At 48.3% G+C, this 24,689-nt stretch overlaps 10 protein-coding genes across 10 annotated transcripts; 6 read left to right on the top strand and 4 right to left on the bottom strand.

Annotated features, from left to right (window-relative positions):
* Positions 1 to 12: 12 nt before the first annotated feature.
* On the top strand, positions 13 to 3,455 carry BT62DRAFT_927323 (BRO1-domain-containing protein). Its single transcript, XM_043185223.1, has 5 exons — positions 13 to 314; positions 365 to 876; positions 956 to 2,098; positions 2,147 to 2,448; positions 2,501 to 3,455. Exons 1-5 carry the CDS (start codon positions 128 to 130, stop codon positions 3,285 to 3,287), a joined length of 2,931 nt encoding a protein of 976 aa, XP_043045098.1. The 5' UTR covers positions 13 to 127; the 3' UTR covers positions 3,288 to 3,455.
* A 161-nt stretch (positions 3,456 to 3,616) lies between these two features.
* Positions 3,617 to 7,488, bottom strand: BT62DRAFT_927322 (transcription elongation factor Spt5). The gene is made up of 10 exons (XM_043185222.1): positions 7,241 to 7,488; positions 7,096 to 7,186; positions 6,805 to 7,046; positions 5,748 to 6,755; positions 5,603 to 5,700; positions 5,364 to 5,553; positions 4,928 to 5,313; positions 4,417 to 4,870; positions 4,187 to 4,364; positions 3,617 to 4,138 (listed from the first exon to the last, which is right to left on the bottom strand). The coding sequence occupies exons 1-10, from the start codon at positions 7,436 to 7,438 to the stop codon at positions 3,735 to 3,737; spliced, it is 3,249 nt and encodes a 1,082-aa protein (XP_043045097.1). The 5' UTR covers positions 7,439 to 7,488; the 3' UTR covers positions 3,617 to 3,734.
* A 74-nt stretch (positions 7,489 to 7,562) lies between these two features.
* BT62DRAFT_942611 (uncharacterized protein) lies at positions 7,563 to 9,366 on the top strand. Its single transcript, XM_043187836.1, has 6 exons — positions 7,563 to 7,774; positions 7,836 to 8,288; positions 8,335 to 8,508; positions 8,557 to 8,904; positions 8,973 to 9,149; positions 9,201 to 9,366. The coding sequence occupies exons 1-6, from the start codon at positions 7,601 to 7,603 to the stop codon at positions 9,309 to 9,311; spliced, it is 1,437 nt and encodes a 478-aa protein (XP_043045096.1). The 5' UTR covers positions 7,563 to 7,600; the 3' UTR covers positions 9,312 to 9,366.
* A 253-nt stretch (positions 9,367 to 9,619) lies between these two features.
* Positions 9,620 to 10,764, top strand: BT62DRAFT_927318 (DJ-1; the record flags this gene model as incomplete). Its single annotated transcript, XM_043185221.1, has 7 exons — positions 9,620 to 9,672; positions 9,730 to 9,901; positions 9,963 to 10,092; positions 10,142 to 10,222; positions 10,280 to 10,331; positions 10,387 to 10,397; positions 10,447 to 10,764. 7 exons carry the CDS (start codon positions 9,623 to 9,625, stop codon positions 10,551 to 10,553), a joined length of 603 nt encoding a protein of 200 aa, XP_043045095.1. The 3' UTR covers positions 10,554 to 10,764.
* Positions 10,278 to 12,049, bottom strand: BT62DRAFT_991108 (uncharacterized protein; the record flags this gene model as incomplete). The annotated part of the gene is made up of 5 exons (XM_043190267.1): positions 10,278 to 10,723; positions 10,782 to 11,147; positions 11,206 to 11,368; positions 11,425 to 11,729; positions 11,777 to 12,049. 5 exons carry the CDS (start codon positions 12,047 to 12,049, stop codon positions 10,607 to 10,609), a joined length of 1,224 nt encoding a protein of 407 aa, XP_043045094.1. The 3' UTR covers positions 10,278 to 10,606.
* A 1,634-nt stretch (positions 12,050 to 13,683) lies between these two features.
* BT62DRAFT_1000849 (uncharacterized protein) lies at positions 13,684 to 15,486 on the bottom strand (the record flags this gene model as incomplete). Its single annotated transcript, XM_043176676.1, has 9 exons — positions 13,684 to 13,974; positions 14,030 to 14,335; positions 14,385 to 14,467; positions 14,566 to 14,626; positions 14,697 to 14,780; positions 14,851 to 14,968; positions 15,009 to 15,305; positions 15,355 to 15,403; positions 15,474 to 15,486. The coding sequence occupies 9 exons, from the start codon at positions 15,484 to 15,486 to the stop codon at positions 13,684 to 13,686; spliced, it is 1,302 nt and encodes a 433-aa protein (XP_043045093.1).
* A 71-nt stretch (positions 15,487 to 15,557) lies between these two features.
* Positions 15,558 to 17,203, top strand: BT62DRAFT_1072139 (uncharacterized protein; the record flags this gene model as incomplete). Its single annotated transcript, XM_043178829.1, has 2 exons — positions 15,558 to 17,066; positions 17,116 to 17,203. The coding sequence occupies one exon, from the start codon at positions 15,558 to 15,560 to the stop codon at positions 16,983 to 16,985; it is 1,428 nt and encodes a 475-aa protein (XP_043045092.1). The 3' UTR covers positions 16,986 to 17,066; positions 17,116 to 17,203.
* On the bottom strand, positions 17,154 to 18,037 carry BT62DRAFT_1000847 (uncharacterized protein; the record flags this gene model as incomplete). Its single annotated transcript, XM_043176675.1, has 5 exons — positions 17,154 to 17,276; positions 17,331 to 17,515; positions 17,568 to 17,742; positions 17,795 to 17,899; positions 17,948 to 18,037. The coding sequence occupies 5 exons, from the start codon at positions 18,035 to 18,037 to the stop codon at positions 17,154 to 17,156; spliced, it is 678 nt and encodes a 225-aa protein (XP_043045091.1).
* A 1,664-nt stretch (positions 18,038 to 19,701) lies between these two features.
* On the top strand, positions 19,702 to 21,604 carry BT62DRAFT_884027 (aldehyde dehydrogenase; the record flags this gene model as incomplete). Its single annotated transcript, XM_043182785.1, has 9 exons — positions 19,702 to 20,141; positions 20,187 to 20,331; positions 20,386 to 20,490; positions 20,555 to 20,653; positions 20,707 to 20,778; positions 20,836 to 21,133; positions 21,188 to 21,322; positions 21,376 to 21,439; positions 21,490 to 21,604. 9 exons carry the CDS (start codon positions 19,702 to 19,704, stop codon positions 21,602 to 21,604), a joined length of 1,473 nt encoding a protein of 490 aa, XP_043045090.1.
* A 792-nt stretch (positions 21,605 to 22,396) lies between these two features.
* BT62DRAFT_435105 (carbohydrate-binding module family 13 protein) lies at positions 22,397 to 24,465 on the top strand. Its single transcript, XM_043180878.1, has 11 exons — positions 22,397 to 22,766; positions 22,824 to 23,044; positions 23,093 to 23,170; positions 23,230 to 23,418; positions 23,469 to 23,597; positions 23,647 to 23,702; positions 23,758 to 23,804; positions 23,858 to 23,947; positions 23,997 to 24,064; positions 24,123 to 24,178; positions 24,228 to 24,465. The coding sequence occupies exons 1-11, from the start codon at positions 22,658 to 22,660 to the stop codon at positions 24,352 to 24,354; spliced, it is 1,170 nt and encodes a 389-aa protein (XP_043045089.1). The 5' UTR covers positions 22,397 to 22,657; the 3' UTR covers positions 24,355 to 24,465.
* The last annotated feature ends 224 nt before the right edge of the window (positions 24,466 to 24,689 follow it).

Genomic DNA, 24,689 nt, shown 5'->3' with positions numbered 1-24,689 from the left:
CCGGGTCGGTGACGTCCTTTCTACTGGACCATCATCATCTACCAACGATCGCCTCCGCAGCTCGCAGTGCTCTCCACCCTATATATCTGGTGCCGCAGAGTCTGTACTCTTACCAACGACCCCCAAGATGGCTAACCAATCGCCAATGCTATCTATTCCCAAGAAGACGACAGAGGAAGTCGACTGGACGACCCCGATTCGCTCTCTTATCGCCCACTCTTACGGAGAGAACCCAGATAACTACGCCGCTGAGTGCGCGGCACTACAGAGATGTCGCCAAGACGCTGTACGGGGCGCAGGCAGCGATACGACTGGTGCGTATCTTACCTTTAGCGCCGCAGTAAAGCTTACTCATAACACCTAGCTCGCGATCTCTTATACAAGTATTTTGGCCAGCTCGAGCTCCTCGAGCTTAGGTTCTCCGAAATAAAAGTCACCTTTCCTTGGAGAGACGCATTTACGAACAAATTAACGACGCAGACATCCATTGCGTACGAGAAGGCATCGATACTATTCCAGATAGCTGGGACACACTCAGCTATCGCTGCCTCACAGAGCAGATCTGATCCGGAGGGTCTCAAACGTGCTTTCTACTACTTCAAGACTTGCGCGGGCATGTTAACGTATATCAACGAGAACTTTCTCCACGCGCCATCGACTGATCTAAGTCGAGAGGTTGTCAAGTTTCTTGTCAGCGTCATATTGGCGCAAGCAACAGAGGTTTTCTTTGAAAAGTGCACTGAGGAGAAGAAAGGCATTGTTTTGGTGTCCAAAGTTGGGGCTCAGGCAGCTTCAATGTACAATTCGTTGACGGAGGAAGTCAAGGAATTTATGGGCAAGGGCATCTTTGATCGAAATTGGGTGACTCTCCTTCAGGTACGCTCCCTCTTCTTGCCTCATTGGACTGGTTAGATGGTATCTATGCAATGTTCGTGGACACTAATTGAATGCCCAGGTGAAAGCGAAATATTTTACCTCCCTGTCTCACTATTACCGTGGGCTGGGTGATAACACCGCTGGAAAGCATGGCGACGCGCTCGTACGCTTTAATCTTGCCGAAAGCCTCGCAAAGGAAGCCTCCCGAACCGCATCGTCTTTATTCACATCAACAGTGTCGCCTACTCTCCCTGTAGATGCCAGCACTGCATTACAAGACCGCATGAAAGCCCACCTTGCCGTCTGCTCGGACCGCAAATCTGAAGCACAGCGCGAAAATGACCTCATATACAACGCTGTGTTACCTGCACCTGAAGTGCTCCCAGCAATCGACAAGATTGTTGTGGCTAATCCTATCCCGATACAAGAAGTTTATGGGACGTCTGAGGTGCAAAAGACGATTGGGCAAGATTTATTCCTGCGGCTTGTCCCATTGAGTGTCCATGAAAGTGCCAGCGTGTATTCGGAAGAGAAGGCAAAACTTGTTCGTGGCGAGGTGGAGAAGGCAGAAGGTGCTGAAGGCGAAGTTCGGAGTGTGTTGGATGGCTTGGGCATAAAAGATGGTTTGACCAGGTTCCGGGCAATGGCAGAAGGGGAGGTTGGTGGAGCGGATGAAATCCCAGTGGATGTGCGAAGGTGGAAAGATGATATCTCCTTGATTGAAGAGAGAGAAGGCGTTGAGACTCTTGTGGCGCAGCTTTCACAGCTCAAGAATGGTGTACGGCAACAACTAGAGACCATCTCGCAGGACCTGGACTCTGAATCGCGCAATTGTGAGATGATGAGGGTGAAGTACGAGCATCTTTGGACACAGGAACCATCGGCGGGCGTGGGGAAGTCGTACAGACAGGATCTCAAGTCTCATTTTACCACTCTGGATGCTGCTGCGCTTTCGGATCAACAGGTTGCGATGATGTGGCAGTCGGTAAAGAGCGACATTGGGCTTCTCTTAAGCCCCCAGTTGGAAGATGTGTTCAGAGCTAGTACTGAGCATGGAGGAAACGGAACTGAAAACATCCTAGATCTGGACTTGAACGAAGGAAGCGATGCACAGGAACAAGCCAAAATTGGCAACTTTGTAGCAGAGATCGAGGAGCGAATGGGGCGGCTTAACAAGATTGCTAGGGAGAGAAATGAAATTTTGAAGGATCTCAAGGAAAAGGTATGCAAAATTCTGGTTGATAATAACACACATTCTTATCTTTTTTAGGTCCAAACCGACGATGTTTCGCATCTTCTTTTGCTGAATCGACGCAATACTGGAGTAGAGCCGACTCTATTTGCTGCGGAATTGGAGAAGTTCCGTCCATACCAGCAGCGCTTAGAGGCGACGCTGCAACACCAGGGCGTCGCTTTGCAGGAGATCGCGACGCTATGGAAGAGTCTAAAGGATCTTGCCGATCGTGGTCCTGGAGCTCGTAAATGGGAGGAAAGAGAAAAGCGTAAAAAGGACACAGTCCGGCGCTTCTCTCGAGCTCGAGATGTGTACATGGAGGTCCGAGATGGTTTAGCGTGCGTATCCTTGCTTTTTCCTGTTCGTCTGCCTACTGATTTATCACAACAGCAAAGGATTGCAATTTTACAATGACCTGACGGGTTTGACGAATAGCCTCTACGAAAATGTCAAGTCTTTCATTGCCGGAAGAGTCGCTGAAAAAGACAATCTAGTATCTCAAATTGAGGTGGAAAAGCGGCTTTCTTCCGCATCTGCGCCACGTCCACCTTTAGCCCCAAAGCCTCCTTTGCCGCCTCCACCTACATCAGGGGACCTTAACTCAGCATTCTCCTCCATGAATCTGCGAGGATCTCCGACGCCTGTGGGCCGTTCATGGCAGAATACGGCGTCTCCCTCGCAACAATCATATTCACCTTCATCATATAACTTTGCTTCCTCGCCCCTTTCCCCGCCTCCGCTTTCATCTACGTATGCTTCTTCCTCTCTCTCACCTTCATCTACATTCACTTCCTCATTGCCGCCACCGCCACCGCCGCCGCCATCTTCAGCTTCTTATCTACCTCCTCCGCCTCCCCCACAACCTCAAGAGTCATATTCTTCTTCGCCCCCCACGCAACAGAATGACCCTTATGCCAACCTTGGTATGTTTGGCATGGCTACCCCATCTGCACCTCCGAGTCAGTACCAAACAAGTTCACCCTCTCGACAGATGTCGGTACCGCCGGTTCCTCACCAGCTACAATACCAGAATCAATCACAGTGGATGCCGTCCCCGCCTGCACCGTTATCTTATCAGACTCAAAATGGTCAGCAGCAGCAATATCAAGGGTTCACTCCGCCCTCTCATCCTTATGGGTACCCGCCACGGGGACAAGGGCCAGGTTATGGACGCTGATATTGTTGTAATGGAAAGACACGATAGAACAGTTGTATAATAGTATTTATGGATGTTCTTGATGACGATACACTATCACAACTCGCTAGTTGATCACGAATATGACCAAAGGTATACTATGAAGGAATTGGCGACTGAATGGATGCTTTACGTCCTAAATATGTATGCTATTCACCGTTTGGAGATTTCAGGTCTTAACGGTCAGCGTCGTCCTGATATCTGGTGACTTCGCGCTGGTTCTCATAAGCATAAGCTGCTGGAAGCTGCATACATATGATACACTGAGTGAGGATCGAGGCCTTAGTCAAGAGGTCAAAGTTTTTGAAAAGACGGGGTCTATCATTCTGCTCGGAGCCAGCGCCAGGAATCTCCTGCTGGTTGAACCAAGCCATCCATTACATGATATATACTTAAGTAAAAAGGTACAGATTAGAACGATAATAGTAACTATGCAGGAGCAACTGTCAAGATGGCAAACTTATCTTGTGGAATCTCTGCAAATCCAAAATCCCCGTGACAAGTTAACATGCCATCTTCACTCAATGACCTCACCCGTGCCTCCCGACCTTTATACGGGCCATCCAGTAGAACCCCATTCTCTCCATCTAGCCCACTAGGCTGCATAGGAACAACATATTTCATCAGTATTGGCCGCTGTTCTCCATTATCGAAGGCAATCGTTGCTGTCTGTTCCATGTTTGTTCCCACCCGTGTCGCGGCCATCACCCGACCGGTGAGCCCTTCATACTTTCCATCCAGGTAATTGTAGTTGCGAGACCCTTCAATACGTATCTTGATGCGCTGCAAGACATTGCTCAAGGCGTTGTCAAGGAGCCATTCCTCAGAAAGACCTGCAAAATGTTAAGGTCAATGTCTTCCTGGTATAACAATGAACGGACCTTCTGATTCTTCCTCACGCCATCCTCCGGCAGCAGGCGTCGGAGCTGATACGGGTGTCTGTGCTGACATAGCGCCCGCCCCGTAGCTAAACGGCGTAGCAGCATCGTAGGTCCCAGGTCCGGGTGTCGGTGCAGCGTACGCAGGTGACGTTGCTGCAGCCGGTGTGGGCGCGGCATTCTTTGATCCAGATTAAGCTACTATTAACGCTGATCATAAACAAAATACCCACCCAACCATCGCCCCATCCAGTACTCGTATCCCAGGCATTCCTGCCAGGGGTTGCTCCCCCCCAAGCATTCCTTGCAGGTGTAGCACCACCATTGTTGCTGGCATACGGATTTGGCGTCCGTGAACTGACATTCCACGCCGGTGTCTTGCCTCCATCGGCATATGGGTTTGGAGTCCGCGAGGATACATTCCATGCCGGAGTTTGTGCATTGTTAGCATATGGGTTAGGCGTCCGTGAGGATGCATTCCAAGCTGGCGTACGAGAATCCGATGAAGGATTGGGAGTACGACCGCCTCCAGCCCACGCAGGTGTCCGACTACCAGCACCCCAAGTAGGCGTACTTCCTCCCGATGCGTACGGATTTACTGATCGGGTTCCCCATGGCTTACCTGGTTCGCCTGGTGGGCCCATAGCTTTAAGTCGGTCTGCGAATTGACGGTTGGATCCTGGGGTACTGCATCGTGACGAATGTTGATATGCGTTATCATCACGGAAGAAGAGTAATACTCACTTGCGTTCTATAAGTTTCGTCTTCTCGATCGTCACAACTTTGTTGTTGGTATTCAGCTCAACTCGAGCGATTGGACCGTTGGTATCTTTAATGGTTCCAACGTACCCCTTATGAGGACCTCGAGTGATCTGCACGATAATTCCAATCATACGGTCCCGGGGCCCCCGCCCAATGCTGGAACCGGCCATTCCACCTGGGTGGAGGGCAAGAGCAGGGTTCATCTTAGATAAATCTGCCCCTGGCTTGGGAAAGACACTGGATTTTGGTGCCAATGACACCAATGATCTAGCGCGTGTGACAAATATCCCTCCATTCTCGGATATTTCACGATTGTAGAGGAAGGCAAAGAATGATTGATGAATGTGTAGAACTTGTCCTTTGCGACCCTACACATAATTGAGGCTGATGAGTGGGAAAACTGAGGTAAAGCACGTACCTCGCCATCTACTTCTTTGACGTTGTCCTCTACGCGCAGTTCATGGCCATCGTGATCTGTGGCAATTGCACGCCGAGAATCTCGTCTCATTGTAATCTGACGAGGCTGGACAATTCGAACTTGGCCATTTTGATCCAGGACCCGAAACGAGTCTCTTTCAGTCTTAAATATAACGCCTACAGTTTGAAGGCTTTTGAAAGTTCAGAGAATTGACGGAAGGCTTTGAAAAGACGACTTACTCAAGCTGAACAAGATCATGCAGCTCGTAATCTCCCACAATGTTGGTACCAGAACCAACTTCTGCAGCTTCACGGAGGTCTTTTGAGAATACAGAAACCTGAACAAATATTGGATAAATGACAAAACAAATGACTGCAGGCATACCTCTTTCATGGACATGTCAGACAAAAAGGTGACGATATTGTCTGCAACGGCCACCACCAATCCAGTCTCATCAGCATTCTTTCCGGTCATCACCTTGACGTGGTCTCCAGGTTTGAAGCGTTTCCTGACGCTCCTAGCAGGAATGTCGACTTTTTGGCCTTCGATATCAAGACCAGCGGCAGTGATAGTCACGACATCGCCTGACACCTCTTCAACAGTACCGTGCACACCGGCTTGCTCACCCTCAAATACCTCAACATGATCACCAGGCTGTAGCACAGAGACAGCTGCTTTCCGGGAGGCCTCCGCGATGATAGACAAGTCGACCGGGTTTTCACCACCCAGACCGTCCTGTCTACGCGAGAACTGGGTAATCTCGTCCAAAGTTGGGTTGACATCGTCCAGAGATAAAGCGTTCAGCTTGAAGTCCTTCTCGATGAAACCATCCTTGTACGTATCACCCTGGAACACGTAGACCTGATTTCGCTTGGCCACCGCTTGTCGTCCGTAAACTTTTACCACTTCCTCGAAGTTGAACGGCTTCTGGGGAGGGCGCATGGTTCCAGCCGCGGTAGAGCCTTTCTTCCGTTTTTTTCCAAGAGCATCTAGCGAACCATCATCTCGTGGGTTCAGGTCAATACGAGGAATGAACTTCAGGCCAACATCCTCTCCATTTTCCGTTACGTCCACGACCTGGGCGAGATCTCCCAGATATTTTCCTCGCTTGATACGAACCCAGCTGCCCGGTGTCACTGTGAGCTCTTTTTTCCGGATTTGCAATAAGGAGGCCATTTCTTCGATGGGAACAAGGTTCACTTTGACGGTATAGGCGCCGCTAAGGCCCTTACATGCATCTTTCACCTGCTTGGAGCTCCGAGCTTCAACGTATATCATCCCAGGTAGGGTGTCACGTTCGAAGGCTGACAGGATTTGCAACGGTCGTGCGGTGAATTCCATGTCGATAAACTTTCGCATGAGAGTGAACACGATGTCGCGTTCACGACCGGGCTGGCAAACTTATAAGAACTATGCTGTATATACCAAGATTTTGCCATACCTTGACCTTAACCTGCCATAGACTAGCATCGTGCACGGAAGGCATGAGAAGCCGTTGAGGAACCTCATTCATGTCACCACTGTAGCGAACCGCATTTCGGCCACCGTAGCGATGCTTCAGATCCGTGGCAATTTCTTCAGCAGTTCTATCTTCCCCGTCGAAAGTTTTACTGTCAAGTCGGGCATGATGTGCCCTACCCACATCCTCGTCGATGCCGCCGTCCATATGTTCAATGAAACCATCTGGAAAAGAGGTGAGCACAGTTCCGAGTCAGTCAGAGTGCACGCTTACCACCGCCATAGTCTTCATCGTCTTCTTCACCTTCATCCTCGTCACTGACTTCAGCTTCGAGATCAATGAAACGGCTTGCGCCCTGTTTCCTCTGCACATAGAGTCAAATTTCTTTGCTGCCGTAGTATTACATTTGAAGACACACCTTGCGTTTCTTCGGCTTTCTACCTGATACTTCCTCTTCGTCGTCCTCCTCGTCCTCCTCGTCCTCCTCGTCTTCATCGTAATGACGCCGTCGAGGTTGGCCGTGATCGGTTTCACTTTGAGCTTCTTCTTCCTCTTCGTCCTGCATCATATCATCAGCGTCGTTGTGCATGTGTTCGTGTTCGTCTAGGTCCGACATGATGACAGTAAGAAGTGAAGGAGGGATGTACAAGTTAGAGTGTAAGCGATGAGCAAACTTCCTCTTTCGGATGTTTGGACAGGATGAATTATGTCAACAGAAGTTTCAGCCAACGGGCCGTCGCGTTTCGTTCACATTTCTATCCTCGCCTCAGACTTTGACATGCATTTCTTAGATTTACCTCTGGATATCCTTCCATTAATTCTCTCTCACCTTCAGAATACCCATCATTTGGCTCTCACATGCTGTGTCAACAAGATCTTCTACCAGTTTGCTGCTCCACGATTATATGAGCGCATTTCCATATATTCCTGGCATAAGCACAGGAAGACAAAGGTGAGAGTGGCGGTTCTGTCCTTGATCCAGGGATGAATAATTCAATCCAAATTTTGGACAGGTACTCCAACTTTTTGGTACCCTGTCTCGATATCCGCACCTTGCTCGATATGTTCGTCGACTCGGTCAGGACGTCTTGCGGTTTGGCCATGACCTGTCTTACTCCTTGGTAGAGATTCGCGACTTTCCAAAGGCGCTTCCTCATGACGGTATTAATATATTGGAAGTGGTTATTTCTGCTGTCAGAAACTGTACCAACCTGAGGTCCTGCACCTGGACCCGTGACGGCTCTCTGAGTTCCGAAATACTGGAGGCTTTCCTTTGCTCCACAGAACTACATGAGCTGGAAATAAATGGTCACAACGATGGAAATTATGATGCAAGTATCTTGAGGTCTTTCAGCAATCTTAGACGGATATCCTTGATTATGCCCAGCTCATCTGTTGTTGCCATGTTGCCATCGTGGATGTCCGTTACGGGCAACAGTCTTCACAGTTTGACTTTGATTTGCAAGGTATCCCTCTCATTTTCTTATCCATACGGCGCCTTATGCCGTGTAGTCGTCACCTATTATCACAGACACCGTTCTGGAATCAATGGCAGCTGATCTTCAGAGTTTGCAATACTTCTATATCACCGGCTGCCCTAAAGTCTCTCATCGCGGTATATGGTCCATACTCTCGGTCAATCCACCCATACATGGTCTTGGCCTCGAAGGGTTATCTTCGAAATTTGTGAATCTTCATGCTAAATTACTGCCGCGTCTCACTGAGAAAGTACAGAATATGCATGAACTCGCTCGATTGTGCTCTCAGTCACCGATTCTTCATCAACTACGGTCAATTACTCTTACTATAAACCGTCAGATACCTCTACAGACATGGATGCAAGATGTGCTACAGTTACTGGCTTTTTCACCTCTCGAGGTCTTCCAGATATACTCCACAGGGGCATTTTTTGAGTCACCGATGACTTATGATTTTTGGAGGGAGATAGTAAATGCGCATGGGACGCGCTTGACAAGATTTTCTGTTCATCGGATGCTTGTAGGACTTGAACCTATAGAAGATATATGCCGCAGATGCCCCAATCTGGAACAGCTCTTTATCGTCATTGAACAAGGGTCATTGGTAATGCTTATACATACCATTTCTTGATCTCTCGCCTTGGGTCGTTGACGAACAACCCACTCTTATAGGTTACCCTTCAATCATTTCTGCCGATGGTTCCGAAACTGCAAGCTTTGCATATCAATTATCCTGTCGAGGCCCATACGGCATCATTGCCTGTCCTCTTACCTTCTGAAGCCCTTCAGATCGTACAGCACTGCAGCTCATCATTAACACAAATAGGATGCAATGCCGAAGTTTGGCAGGTAATTAATGATCCCACTATGTATTGGACATATGTTTATCAGTCTTCAAAGGTTCGGCGAAGCATTGAGATCGATTCGTCTGGACGCCTGCATACACGGCGCTTTCTTGCGAAGTACGAAAGTCCTGATATTCCCGAGCCCTTCTTAGTTGTTCGCATATGATTCCAACTGTAGTAGAAACCCTGGCTCATTGACAATGTTACAATGATAACTTATGAATCATGATGGAGGCACGAAGACTGTAAGACTATACAAATTGGCCACCTCTACAGCTCAGGTAATTAAGTGTAAGCTAGGGTTAATCTCACCAATGAGGTCTTTCCATGACCGAGTTACAGTTATTTTACTGATTAACGAAATCCGGTAACTGGAACCATATCCTCGGTCCGGAGCGCCGTATTACTGTTTAACAATGACGTCGATCATCCTCAGAACTCTGTTCTCTACTACCACCAGCCCAAAGTTATCCCAATATGCCTGGTGCTCTTATACTTATAGCTGATGGAACGGAGGAGATGGAATTGTATGTGGACTGTTACACTAACAGTCGCATCGTCCCCGAGAACTAACGAATTCCTAGTACAATCACCTACGACACCTTCATTAGGGCGGGAATCGCATGTCAATCGGCTTTCGTGCCCGAAATCACAAGTGATAATCTTGCCAGTTCTGCCAGTCCTCCAGCCGCTAAAGGATCACGCGGGATCCGTATCTTGCCTGATCTATATTTTGAAAGCAGCGTCTGTGGACCAGTGCGTTCGGATGTTCGATATTTACGTTACAAAATATGATTGATTGGTCCACTCAAAATAGGACAAGTACGACGCGCTCATCATTCCTGGGGGCGCCAAAGGGGCGGACACTATCTCTAAGTCCAAAGAGGTTCAAGTCCTTGTGAGGAAATACCTAGACGAAAAGAAGTATGTGGGAATGGTTTGTGCAGGTAGGAAGTTTCGACGTTGCCATATTAGCCATATAAGGTTTTACTCCAGGTAGTCTCGCTGCGTTAAGGTCTGGCCTTAACAAACAGCCCTTAACGTCCCATCCCGGTGTGAAAGACCAGCTCATTGCAGGTAGAATCAGAGTATAATTTCTTGAATGTTGACGGATTAATCGTTATCATACTGCAGACTTCGACTATTCTGACGAGCCAGTTGTCGTCTCGGACAATTTAGTAACTAGGTAGGCGCACACGTCATATCAGTTCCTAAACTCGTAAATCACACATCTCCCTTAGCCGCGGTCCAGGTAAGACCGCCGACATCTTCCCCAGCTGGCATTGACAACTATAACAAAGGCACCACATTCCCCTTTGCTTTGACTTTTGTCGAGCTCTTGTGCGGCACCGACAAACGGAAGGAAGTATCCACCCCAATGGTGTTCCCCCCGGGTACTCCATGGTAAATCCCTGTAAAACATGAACTGCAACCTTGTACGAGTATTGAAGTGAATCGAGTTCAATTGTCATTCGGAACGTTTGCCCAAGTGTCCGTAACTAGCAGGATTGGAATGCAGCCTTCTGCGGAAAGGAAGGGCGACTCGGAAGGAGGCTTCAGCGAAATCACAATGTAATCCTGTGTGTCATATCAGAGCAGTGAGCACAACTATATTTGGGAACGAAAAATAGCATACCTTCACCGAGACACCCGCGGCACTGAACCCGCCCACTGTAACATTTGATTTGCACTTTACTTCACCCTCCCAGTCTAGATGATCATCTTGGCTAGTACCATCACTACATGGATTGCGACAGCCCCTCGGATACGGTGGTACAGAGCGAATCTTCCCTTCACCGGTCTTCATAGTTTGATATGAACGTATTCCACGGACTTCAACTGAGACTTGTCGGCAGATAGAGAGACTAAGAACGTCCTGTACTCCCGAAAAGCTTGGGTGAGTAGAGAAGAGCTTTTGAAGCGATGCGAGAGGACCGGTTAGTTGCACGTGGAAGGGAATGATATCAGAGATGGCGAATGTTTGGACGGATGGTACAAATAACTGGGAAGGTAGTTGTGTCAGGTCGCGGATGTCAGTCATCAATATAAGTGCCACCTACATTGCATTGAACTGGGCAAATCCTTGTGTTAACCTTTGTCTTCATAGTGACAAGTGTTTGCGTCCATTCTTCGGGAGACGACTTGATGCCGGAGAAAAGAGGAATGGATAACGTCGGTCGTTCCGGTCGAGCTCTGGGGAAATAAGTGAACAGAATACGGAGACTACAGGATATCAGTGAGAACCCAGTGCATAGCGGCGATGGGAACTTAGTACTCACGTCTCTGTTTTGTCGGGAAGCAGCAGTCTCGGACGGCGGACGCACGCTACAGAAACAACGAGAGTATAGACCGACGTGACCAGTAGCCCAGGAATACCAGAATGATAATACTGGAAACTAGGTGGGAGGGGATAACTCTGGCCATTGTCTTCAAATCTGAGCGGCAGGAACAGAGAAAAAGGCAAAGAAGTCGAGCACGTCACGTCTTCTTGCTGGTCGCAATCCCATAGGGTAACACTGCGGGAAAGGGTAGAAAACGACCGGGCACCACTAGAGGAGCCCATAAAATCCAGTTTCCCTTCAACCTTTGGGAAGGGCATGAGCAATGGGAAAGCAACACAAATCAAGTCACCTTTATTTTTACTTGACAGACATCTTCAGGTCTCTCTAGCAGTATGCCACCTTGAATATTCCCTCCCCGACCATAGGACGGAGTAGCAGTACCATCTTCTTGCTCTGTCAACACGACGGTAATGTTTCCTCGATGTTTCAAAAACGTGCCGGTGGGAATCTGAGAGCCAAGTCGAGGAGAATGGTCGATAATGGCCTCTCCCCGAGAGGGAAAACAAGAATAATGAGGTGGAGGTGGGTCCGAAGGGCCCGTGATGTCGAAAGCTTCGCTCATTCTGATTGAATGGTAGTTTGAGATGGAATTTTTTGGTAATGACAAAAGTCGACCTTTTTATGCATGTTTGTTAAAGGCAAGTGGACTGACTGAGTCATCGAAATGTCACTTCCGGAGAGTTCTGTTGGAAACAATTGATGGAATCAGTTTCAACTTGTTCAACACATTTTTCCGATTCAAAAGTGGCCTTCGGACCTCCCAGTATTTTTCTTCAAAAGGTAAGGCTTTATGAAGGAACGTGCGGTAGTTTCCCCACCTGACTCCCACTTAGGCGCGCGCTCCATGCTCGAAATGGGGTCATCATCGCGCAGTATTTTGCTACATAACGTGCGCCCTGGCACGTTGATGATCGAATTTAGAGCTGAGAATTATTTAGAATTGTGACTCAGACCTCACGCGCTCGACAGGGATACCCGAAGCGCCGTTTAGGGTATAGGCGAGAACGGACGGTCCGTTCGGATAACCAGTCTTCATCCGAAAGGTGACTCCCTAGAAGGATGGTCGCCATGGCTAGCTGAATATCCAACCTGCTTCCGGGCCTAAGTTCAAGGCGAGACGGCTACTGTAGGTCAATGAGCCTCCATTGCTTCTAGAACAACATCGTCGTTGACGCACTTCCTGAAGATGATAGGCTTCTGAAAAGACATTCGTCACAGTCAATCTTCATAATATGTTCCACTTGTGTTGATGGAGTTTGAATTGACGCGTGTCGTCGTTGGCCTTTGTGAATACAGTAGTATGAAAAAGAGGAAGCGCAAGTGCATCGCGGCGTCCTATGAAACAGTGGAATCATTGGAACTCTTCTGCAACATATAATCTCCGACTACAGGGTCTCCGGAGGAGCATTGGCAGCGAGGTTTATACGTGGCTTGACATGGTACAATAGACGCCAGAAAATAACAGTTTCATGTCCTGAATATTTGCCATCATGAAGAATCACAGTGCCGGATTCCGAAGCCTTCAAAGTTCGAACATCATAAGTAAGAGCTGGAAATTACCAGTAGTTGCCTTGGAGGCTATCATAGTGCCTTGAACTGGGCCAGAGTACAAGGCGATGCGCCTGGGTCGAAGTGAAGTAGCGAGAACCTTGTCTCAGGATGAGTCTATCTTGCATCATTGGCGGCGCTAGCTCAGGCTAATATGGGGAAATCGAAGCAACCAGGTTGGAACATCTATGGAAGAAATGGCGCAAAGAGTTACTCAGCAAATGGAGTTTGTATATTTTTGACATAACATAAGGATGTAGCAGTGGTACTAGGTGAATTGCAATGTGGGTAAGTCATATCATACTGCGAATAAGATAGGCATGAGCTCACTATTAGACGCCCCCTGCGGGCATAGCATCGTCCTCCATGAGGCTATATGAGTAGATTTCTATAAGTGCCAAGATTTTTATATACGGTTATTTCTGCTTTTAATACAGTCGCAGAGGTCGATAAGCACTCCAGATCCTGGCAACGCAATAGCTGAAGCTCTCGTGTATTAAAGAAGCCACAGATAGGAGCCTGACATCGACTTTCGTGTGCAAATTCTTGCCCTGCTGTAGGAACGACAATGACACTGAGAACGGAAGGAGAGTAGTATCTTGGTGGTGAAGTGGAAGGAGATAACACGTCGGACTCTTCGGATATTCTTCACGTGGTTTCGTCGGCTTTAAATAACCGTTCGCCAGCACTTCGTCCGCTGCATATACCGAGTACTCCACGAGCTAGAGTCCCGAATTTCCGGTATGCCAATGCCTCGAGTGTTCTGCACGTGGTGGGAGGGAGAATACATATAGGCGAGACTGTAAGCCGGAACCCTGACCTACTATCCTCAAGGTTCGTGTCTAACACTCCAAGAGGCTCCCAACAGGTTTGGTAACTCGTCTTTAGGGCCTCCACCAGATCAAGGTGGTTACTATCCCCAGGTTCGAATACTGGCATCTAATTTGACACCAACGCTTAAATAATTTATTTCAAGCAACCTCCTCAATCATACCGGGGATACGATCAAGGGCAGTATCAAGGGTGATACATGCCAGCAACCCCAGACTATCATCGTGTAAGACTCATGTTTTTGGTCCCCGGGGTGGCCACCAGGGAATTCACGTTGTGATTTCCAGTCAGCAGCAGCCCCAGAAAGATGATGATTCGAACTGTTGTATGGCCTGTTTAGCTGGAACGTGCTGTTTCTGTTGCGCTGAAGGTAAGTTAACATTTTTTCCCCTTGATTCCCGCGGGCACTCATGATATCCGCACTTAGCACTTTGTGATTGAGAGATTCGAGGGTGGCCGACGTGATGCACTGCATGTGTCTAAGTGTACCACTAGTTGTCAATTCATATCATCTTTACAAACAGCTGAACGTGTTTCCGGCCATTGTCCTCGGCCATTCTGACGATTCTAGACAAAAGCCAAGTGAGGTCTCCTCCACCGTCTGATTCATAAATATCAACTTTGTGTCAACATTAATTCATCGAAGTATGGATGTGTACACGAAGTCGACTCTGGACATGGTCCCATGTAGAGATCTACCCTGCCGAGCCAAAGACATGACGCTGATGTTTACCCATGTAGTTTTCCATTCATCGAGGAGCTAGGCACAGGTCCATAGGTTCACGCGCAGTTGATGTGTAAATCTTGTCGATCATATCGAACCATCATACCGAAAGCCTCGTTATCACACTGTGTACGAGGGAATGGAGAAGACCCTTGTTATCGTCTTGCGCAGCCGAGGGTCGCTGGTATACCTAAGGACTCGCATTTTGGTATAAATGGCATGCTTTAGCGCTGTCGGTTATTTCGTCCGCACATTCGGACGGTAGTCCCCACTAAATGGAAACGTTTACGGGATCGCCTTCGCACACCAGCTTTGCGTCCAAGTCCCAACATCCGACGATGGCGCATGGTATTCTCTCCGGAGTTAGTTGTTGAGCGTCTAGAATGCACGTAACGTTAATAGCGGTGCCAATCTATACATCTGATGATGATTCTTCGCCATCGAAAGGCCAGACTTCTGTGAAGCAACGAAATGCGGCACCGAAATGCCGTATCGTTGAAGCTTGGAATTCAGGTAAATCGCGGTCATTTTCCAAGGTTCCTTCAAGTCAACGATCTTTACCAAGTTGGTCTTTTTGGAATAGCCTGCTCGAGCGTCCAGGCTTATGTTCCCTTTTATGCTGTTTGCAGGACGTTCCAGTTCCCAGTCTGAGAACTGCGTGTAAGGTGTGTGCCTAGTCTCGATGTATTGAGGTCCGGTGCTCGTCGAAGAAGATCTATAGCGAGTGGTACACCTTCTTTGAGGTCCAGGTCATGCAATAATACCTTTGTTTCGTACTCGGCGTTTCTGTTGCGACAACTTCACGTCCAGACCCTGCTAAAGGTAGCGGATGTGATAAGCTGTTGATAAGATCTAATCGTATCTGATAAATTTGGGGTCTTACTTAAAAGAAGCATGCTTAATGCATCCACGTCTAATGTTGTCTTTCTCCCACCACCAGCCCGTTCCTTCGTTTCCCTGAGCAACCATGGAATGCACCTCTATCAGTACCAGCGCCTCTACGATTCGTTCATTGCACGACAGTTTCGTCGACCAGAATGTCTCAACCTCATCTCTACCTTCCTCACCGCGCTCTAACACCAGTGCCCTCCCATCACCGCCTGACAGTCCTTCTTTGGACTCCGTTTCTTCATTTCCCTCCGTTTCATCCTCATTTTTCTTCAGTTCCTCAGGTGCAAGTCCTCCGTCTCAGCAATCGGACCATGGCCGGGATTCTACACAGGGGCTCATCATTCCCTCATTGACACTACCAGACCCTCTTCGCTATCCAACGCCCTACGGTCAGACCTTGGGAGATATTCGTATCATTACACTTGGGACTAAGGGTGTGGGGAAGAGTTTCTTGACAAAACTGCTACTGGAAGACAACGAGGATGTGGTGGATGAGGGCATCTGGGAAGACGGGGAGTATGGGAAGGTGATGCGCGCGTCGACTGACTGGTTAGATCGACGGGATGCCCATGGTCTAGAAAAGTTTGAGCCGGCTCGCAATGTCGAGATTCACGAGCTACCGGGATACGAGTACACCGACAACGTAAGATTTCGCACCTTTTGTGACGGATCTACATCCCTTGACATATTTACAAAGGAACTAATAATGCATGTCAAGTCGATGGTCCAAACCCCTTTTTGTGCCGTATCTAATATTTTGGATCCTTCTTGTGATCCTTCTACCATATCCACCAACCTGGTGGCGTCGGCTTACACACCGCTTTACACAGCACTAGTCCTCTTGCTGTCGTCCAGTGAGTTCGTTCCTTCTTATTCGGCCTTCTACCTTATCAGGTTCCCAGATTCCTCCATTGAGCGGAAACTAATCAAGGAGCTGTCCAGCTACATTCCCATAATAGTTCTTCCCCATGTTGACCATGACGATGACATATCCCCGTCGATATCATCATTCCGACCGCCATCCCCGATAACTCTGCGCCAGGGCCTTTTCCGCAGCCCCGCGACGTTATTGACTTTAAGAAATGAAGCTGCCGACCGCTTCTTCCGATGGCGTGAAGTTTCCTATCTCTCTGATGGCATTCGCGCGCAGCGTCAACGTCAAGCTTCCACGCGAAGCGATGCATGGAAAGATAAGGATTGGGAGGCCTCGTTGTCCTACGACGTCGCGAGGAGATTGAGGGATCTTGAGAGGAGAAGCGAAACCCATGCGTCTGGTCTTGACCAGAATTCCGAACCGAAATTGCCTTGCTTCGGCGTGGTCGGTTTCGATCCCTTGCACTTCACATCACTGTTCATGTTTTCGATTTCGATCCTGGGCCCTCTGCAGAGGCGGACGCGGAGATCTATTCAGGGTTTCTTCTCAAGCATGATAAATTGGAATGTCTGCGTTGCGCTAGTTGGGGGATTTTGTATCGGCTTGGGTATTGGGATCCTGCTTAGATAGGACAGCATGTCCTGCTTCCCACATCTGATTTGTATGTGGTCATGTGTTTTTACTTTCTGTTATTGTATGTTTTAGTTTGATGTACGTAGTCCCTTCATAATTTGTTCATGAATATTTATTTGAGATCCAGGCGACTGTGAAAAATGGAGATTTGGCGAGCATAGATCGTCATGTACGTCGACGCATGTCCTGATTATCCACACTTCTGTTGATTCCACCCGTCAAAATCTTAATCATATCTTTCGCGCTAAGGTCGTGGCCTGCACGTGCGTGAGTCGTGTCGACGATATCCTGCATGAGGATTGATGAGCTCGTGATACTAATTGGGAAGACAACTGTTCTCACTCGGATGTTATATTTCTTCATGAGATCACCATCAAGGCTTTGAAGAAACTGCGTGGCTGCAACGGAGTGGCCGATTTGTACAAACTGAATGCCAATTTGCACCTGGGGCGCGTATAACTTGTCGAGTCTCTTCGCTGCCTTGACTATGACTTTATCAGGATACAACTCCGAATTTCTGGCTTCAGCTTGGAAGGGGTAAGCTACCTGGCCATGCGCCACATCCACATAAACACTTACATGGTTCGCCATCGGTCAGAAGAATGTAGTTTACTTTCTTCAACTTCTTTCCTTCGCGTTGTAATTCTTCAAAATTGTTTACGTAGGCTGTCAGCAGGCTATCCAGTTTACGGCCAATGGGCGTTCCAGGAGTCGGAGTGACGCTCTGAAATAGCTCGTTGACCTCTTCTTTCGTCTACAACAAGGGTTGGTCAAATTTAATATACAAAGGCGCAAGGAACACTTACTGTCAGCCCATGCCGCACAGTGGGATCATTTAGGAAATGTATCTCGATTCCGTCGCTGTCATACTGGGCCGCAACGACGGTGAGCTCACCGAGTGCCTTTCTCGCCTAAGAGCGAGGTCAACAGAACGATATGAGGAAAGGAAAAAGACTGACAATTTCCCACCGTCTGCCGACCATGGATCTGGAATCGTCGACGATGAGAACTGTATCAAACTGGTCCAGATACTGGAATTCGTTTTCCATTGCGGGAGAATCTGGGACCTGAAGAGAGGCTTTCGGAAATGGAGCGCTAGAGTGAGAGTTTTCCGTTGATGGTGGCAGGTTAAGTATGAAAATGAGAGTGGGCGGTTAAAAAATACACGTGTATATTTGCATGTGAGACAATTACAGCGATGAATATCAGATATCTGGGTCTACAGCCGAGTTAGCCAGAGGAACTAGCTCTTAGAATGCGGGCCAGACAGCTATTGTTTTGTTGCGCAGACAGAAGCTACCAGTGTGGACGTTCACCTGAAGCGAGAATGTAAAGTTCTCAGCGTATTGTCTCTAGCGCGGGGATCTAGGCTAGAAATCGAAGATCCAGAAACGCAAACAATATCGTCGGCCCGTTGATTATTGGTAGTTACCAGTGGGGAGGTACAGCGGGGAAGCACAGTCACCGAATAGAGCTGTTACGTGCAACTTGAAGAGAGGATACAGCCGTATCCGAGTCCGAGACTTTTTTCAGATAGACCGTAGCAAGGACTCCGTTCTTCGGAAGCAGCTAACGTCACTAGAAGCAACAGGCTGGGGAGTTCAATAGGCGTTGATACTGAATTGCACAGTCAAGTTGCCGGCAGAGAGATTGGATAATTCAAATGCCCAAATTGGCCCCAAGCCAGGCTGGCATTTCCAGTTGAGAACAATAATTTGGCGATGGAGGTGGCACCTGAGAACCCGCCGCGAAAAACACCGTTTTGGGTGTAACGTCGTACAAGCATATCTACATATGAGCATTGTGCTGAAAACTGGCGTAGTACGCGTCCTTTGGACTTTTCATTCCACATCCAATACTGGCTTTGGGTCCTGATATTTACGATTACAACTTACATTTAAGTAACTCGCACTATGCAAAGGTACGATAAACGTTGCTCGCGTTTGTCTCTCAAGCATTTCGTGTAGACGGTGTTGTGGGTCGTGTCACTGTTTGTACATTCACTTGCCTAATTGCGGTCGGGGTTCTCATTCAAAACAGCTTTATCAGGTCGCATAGTTCGTCACGGGTAATAAAAAAGTACCACTGAACACGGAAGACACAATTCCATTGCCTTTCCATCAGCCAGCTCTGCTGCAAGATTGGCCGCATTGAGCCGATGTTCGACGGCATCTATACTCATGCAAATCCTCCGCAAGGCCGCTGGAAGCATGTCCCGAAGAGTGAACCAAGTCTTGGTGGAGATACTGAGAAGCTTAAGACCACTGAGTGCACCGACTGTCAGCAGAGGGCGGATACATACTGACGAGATCTTCCAGGTACGCAACCTTTGTTTGATGTCCTTTTCGCATTGTCTGACATCTTTTTCGCAAGCTTGCATTAGACCGCGAGGCAGCAGTATCGCGGGACTAATAAATGATTATATTGCGTTACTTGACAGATCAATTTCTTCCTACAGTGCACAGACCATTAACACTGGTTCTCTCTTCCCTGCCTTTACCTGTAAGTCTAAGAAACCTGGTAAATCATATTTCTAGCTGATTACTAGCAGGAACAGGAACTGCATACATACAGGCAAGCCCAGGGCACGCTTCGTATTCCGACGCCTGTTTGACACGTCGACTCATGACCGCAAAAATGGATGCCTTTGAATTCGTCATCCCTTTCTGATTACACAATTCGGTACACGGTTCCAACCTCTGCCACCACCACCATGGCCGATTTGCTTCCCTTCACCCAGCTGTACATCAACGGCGAGTTCAAGGCATCAGCCCAGGATGCTGTCTTTGACGTCCGTAATCCATATACCGGTCAAGTATCAGGCCGGTCTGCTTCGGCGACCAGTCAAGATTGCCGCGATGCTATCGATGCTGCCCATAGAGCCCTTCCTGCATGGGAAAGTACCGATATTTCTTCACGCCAGACTATCTTGTTGAAAGCTGCGGACATCCTACAAGGCTCGTGGATGCAGAAATGCATTGAAATTAACACCGCCGAGACTGGTGCTACCCCCGACCTTGGCGCACTTAGTTGGGTTACGGCCTCCAGTACACTTCGGACCGTTGCTGCAATGACAGGTCAGCTCAAAGAGGAATCGTTCTCGAGCGCCACTGGTGGACAAGTCATTATAAAGAAACGTGCAGTTGGCGTTGTGTACGTTTCTCGGCAACCACTGTTCAGCTACTGATTGGACATTAGTTTGTCAATCGTTCCTTGGAACGGCCCTCTGTGTCTGGCCATTCGTGCCGTTGCAGCAGCGATCTTTTGCGGGAACACTGTTGTCCTAAAGGCCTCTGAGTACAGTCCTCGAAGTCATGCTCTCGTTCCGGAGTTGTTCCATCAAGTGTGCTTCAACAATTCCACCTGTTATTCTCTTGCTTAACAGTGGTTGTTGTAGGCCGGTCTCCCAAAGGGCGTCCTCAACTTTGTTGCCATGTCAAAAGAAATAACGCCCAGCTTGATTTCGGACATGATCGGCAATCCCAAAATACGTCTTGTCAATGTAACTTCGCCTTGTCCTTTTCTGGCCCTGAAACCGAACCGCCGCTGACTCCATTGTTACACAGTTTACTGGGAGTGCGCCAGTGGCTAAGGCGCTAGCGACAGAGGCGGCGAAACATCTGATTCCTTGCATCTTCGAGTTGGGAGGAAAGAATCCTAGCATCGTACGTCCAAGTCACGTATCCGCTCTCTAGATGCGTTCCAGCCTCTTGTCAAGGTCTTGAATGACGCCGATGTGGAGGCCGCTGCCAAGAGTATCACTTTTGGAGCAATGTTCAACGCCGGACAGGTTCTTGATTTTGACTTTTATTTTGCAAAATAATTGATTAACGTACGACTTGCTTAGGTTTGCATATCGACGGAACGCGTCATTGTCCAGCGCGACGTATCCAAGGCACTCATTACGGCTGTTGTGGAGCTATGCAAGAAGCTAACGGCCGGAGACCCTACACACAACTCGCTACCTGCGTTGTTCACTCAGGCCTCGGCTGAGAATGTGATTAGACTCATTCAAGATGCCGTCAGCTCTGGTGCAGAGCTTCTCCTGGGAGATCTTCGAAAAGACGGATCCATCGTACAACCTCACTTGTTGACTAATGTGACCCGCGAGATGTCTATCTGGAAAGAAGAAACGTTCGGGCCTGGTAATGAAATTTCCACCTTGACGCAAAAAATCATGGGGCTAAATTTGTGTACAGTGGCGGTTTTTATGGTGTGCGACACCATCGATGAGGCTATCGAGTTGGCGAACAATACCGAGTATTCCTTGACCGCAGCGGTATGGACGCAGAACCTTACAAAAGGCAAGGAAGTGACGGATAGGTTATATACTGGTATGCCAAATTTATGTTCTGAAAGGATCGTTAACTGAGTAAATGGTTTTCAGGCTTCTCCAATATCAATGGATGCACGATACACGGCGAACCATCCATTGAACCTTTTGGGTTAGGGTAAGCCATCGATTATGCCCAAGTCACGATTGCTGATATCATGATATCAGTGGTTCCTCTGGGTATGGGCGGTTTGACATCGATCACTTTACTCAAAAGCGCGTTTGCGTTGTTCATGCGCCGGGCGCCAAGTACCCGATAATCGAGAGGCTTAGCGAAGAGTAAGGCAAAGTGTATCAAAATTCAAGTTATGAATTTACCCTCTCGTAATTCATCGATTTTCACTGTGGTACCGGTGCTACATATTGCTTAGGTGGCGAGGAAGTATACGAGTATGGCGGAGTGACGCGCTCAAAGTTCGGGTCCGACTTGTTAGCAACACGAATATCATTCCACGAATCATGTAAATTCAAACACGTCAATTGCGAGTAGTGATGGCGGGACAATACTGAATGCCAACACGAGTCCGGTCGTCAAAGAACTATGACAGTAACAGAGGACAAGTACATAAGCAGCGGATAGCAGGTAAGGCCGAAATGCGGCTATACCTTAGTATCATATGGCTACACAAGGTAGCTCTGGGGCCAGTTCAGAACTCTGAAAGACGTATCGAGGACATCCTCCCGACGGAGGCGGGAAGAAGCCATAGCGAGCGTGGGAACTTTGAAGTTAAACTGCGACGGACGGAGCGGGCCGCGATCTCGTGTTGCTTTTCACTGTCAAAGGAGGCGTCTTGAAACTTTACATACTCGCTAGCAACCTCTGCAAGACTTGATTATCAGACTGGATTTCGCCGGCATACGTACGATGATCGTGCACTAGCATGTTGGCACCTTCTATCACTGTCATGCACGTAACCAGCAGCTCTATGAGCACTGGGATCAAGGGGTCGCGATGTGTTTGACCTCAGTGAAGTCTGTTGGACAAGTCACGGTACCGGGCATACTGTATAGCGGAGGGATCAAGCACCAGGGTCAATGGTTCTGCCACTGAAGACCGATCATTCTTCCTCAAAATTTTGTCGAGTACGTCTCTGGCGTGGTGGCTCGATCAGGCTCATGTCTGATATTTTCCAATACATTTATTATTTACGGCTACTGGGTATGAGACCCAGACTGTCGATGGGGTCGATGTCGATGTCGGTTTGGTCCTTGCTGTCTTACGGTCTTTTCACGCCGAACGATGCTCCTGGGCGACGTATAAAACTAAAACACACATGAATACCATCACCATTAGTTTGTTCCCACTCGTGTCTTCTCTTTTCACCCATCCAGAACTATGAAGGTTGTACGAAAACTACCCGGTGTCGTCTTTGCGGCGGCTCTTGCCTCTGCGCAGATCCCTTCATACCGCGGGGAGTTGCTTATTGAACCCCTCCTGAACAATGGTAAGGATGAAGGACTTGTTCCTGTGGCCTTCTACTGATGTTGATGTTGACATCCAGGCATGTGTCTGACCGCGGCAAACGATACCGATGGTACTATCGTCACTCTCGAGACTTGTACCGGAGCGACGTCTCAACAGTGGACTTTTACTGGCGGCACTGTCCAAGTCTACGGCACCAAATGTTTGGACGTCACTGGTGGAAGCGACGCTAACGGCGTCAAGTTGCAAATCTGGACTTGCTCCACTAACTCGAACCCCAATCAGCAGTTCTACTATACCGTAAGTCTGGTGATTCGATTATGTGTGTTTGATTTCAACATTTTATAGTACGATTTCCACCTTGCCTGGACTGGCCACAGCACGTGTGTCGATCTCACTGATGGAAATCAATCAGCGGGGAACCAGGTTCGTTCCGTGTCTTCTCTTGTGTGGGAAGAACATGTTAGCCAAATTGATTTTTTTAGATCCAACTTTGGTCTTGTGGGAGCAACGAAAATCAGGTTTGGAACACAGGTTACCATGTCTCTTCTCTTCCTACTGTCTCGGAGGATGGCCAAAGCGGAACCAATAACTGTGGAACCGAGAGCAGCAACTCGTCTAACTGTCAGACTGCTTGGATTAATTCTGCGGAAGACTTCTGTCTTTGGGCTCCTGTACGTTTTAGACATAATCATAGAGATCTCCTCTGATTCACAGTTTACAGCCGTCGGTCGCTACCATTGGAGACAGTGAACGAATTGAAGTGGCTTGGTGCACCAAGTCTGGACGTGGTACGCGCCTCATCCCTGACGGAACTCTGCAAGGTGTTCACTTTGTGCAAACTCCTGATTATGTTTGTTGAATCCCTTCCGAAACGATGACCTGTTAACTATAAAATACAGGTCCAAGTAACCGGTGTCGGGGATTTCACGAAGATCAATATTGCCGCGGGTGACGCGTATGTTTGGCTTACATGTGACTTTCAGAAGCCTAATCTGACTACCGTACTACAGAGGAGGAGAACTGGATCCTCACGGTGCTGATGGAAATGGAAACCCAAGTAAGTGGTCGATCCGAATTTTTGACTTGATAACATGTTCTAAATGCAATAAGTTGGTGCCCTGGTCTATGGTAATGGATTCGGAAGTGGTCTGCAGTACCATGAGTGGACGTCTTTCATTTCATCCAGCGAGTTCTGCTTCCGTAAGTCACCAAGTTGTTCCGAGAGCCGTTAAACACTAAACCAAAATAGGTGCCTGTGTCCACTCGGAGGCTGCGACCTTATGTCAGCACATCTATGACGTCATGGGCTGCTACTGGGTGGGTGACACTTGCCCTCAGGCCTCCACAGCAACTGATAGACGTTACTGCCATCTAGAACATGCCTGCCAACTATGATTCTGGTGTCTTCGAGAACTGTGCCGGAGACAATGAGTGAGTGATCCCTTTTAAGACACAGTATGTACCTAACGATGTCACATAGCCTTCCTATGGGAGTCTATGGAACATCAACTTGGTACCAAGGTGTCGAGCCCACTCCTAGCCCACACCCAGCAGCGAGCTCATCGAACTGCGCTGCACTTCCGACAGTTTCGGTTAGCCCTGCGTAAGGAGATCTTGGATGCCTGCTGTCCAAAATATTTTCCGCCATCTGGCCGCTGTAGTGAAAAAAATGTATTTTGAATAATAATACCAATTTGCTTCCGAGAATTCGTTTTCCGTGTTCCATCACTCGGGACGCCGACACAACACCATCAATCAATATCTGTGGTCTCTGCCCTCTCCTTAGGATTGATAAGGTTAAGACTTTCAGGTGGAAGTGAAAATTACAGTGGAACGTCACTACGGAACCGAAACATGGTTTACCGCCGGTTTCGCTGGGTTCACCGAAATCACAAAGATATTCTGTCACAGGAGGGGTATGTTTCATTTCTGGGTTCAAATA

This window comes from Guyanagaster necrorhizus, assembly GCF_019112545.1.
Source record: "Guyanagaster necrorhizus MCA 3950 unplaced genomic scaffold BT62scaffold_3, whole genome shotgun sequence".
Lineage (NCBI taxonomy): Eukaryota > Fungi > Basidiomycota > Agaricomycetes > Agaricales > Physalacriaceae > Guyanagaster > Guyanagaster necrorhizus.
This window is presented reverse-complemented; position numbering and strand designations above follow the sequence as displayed.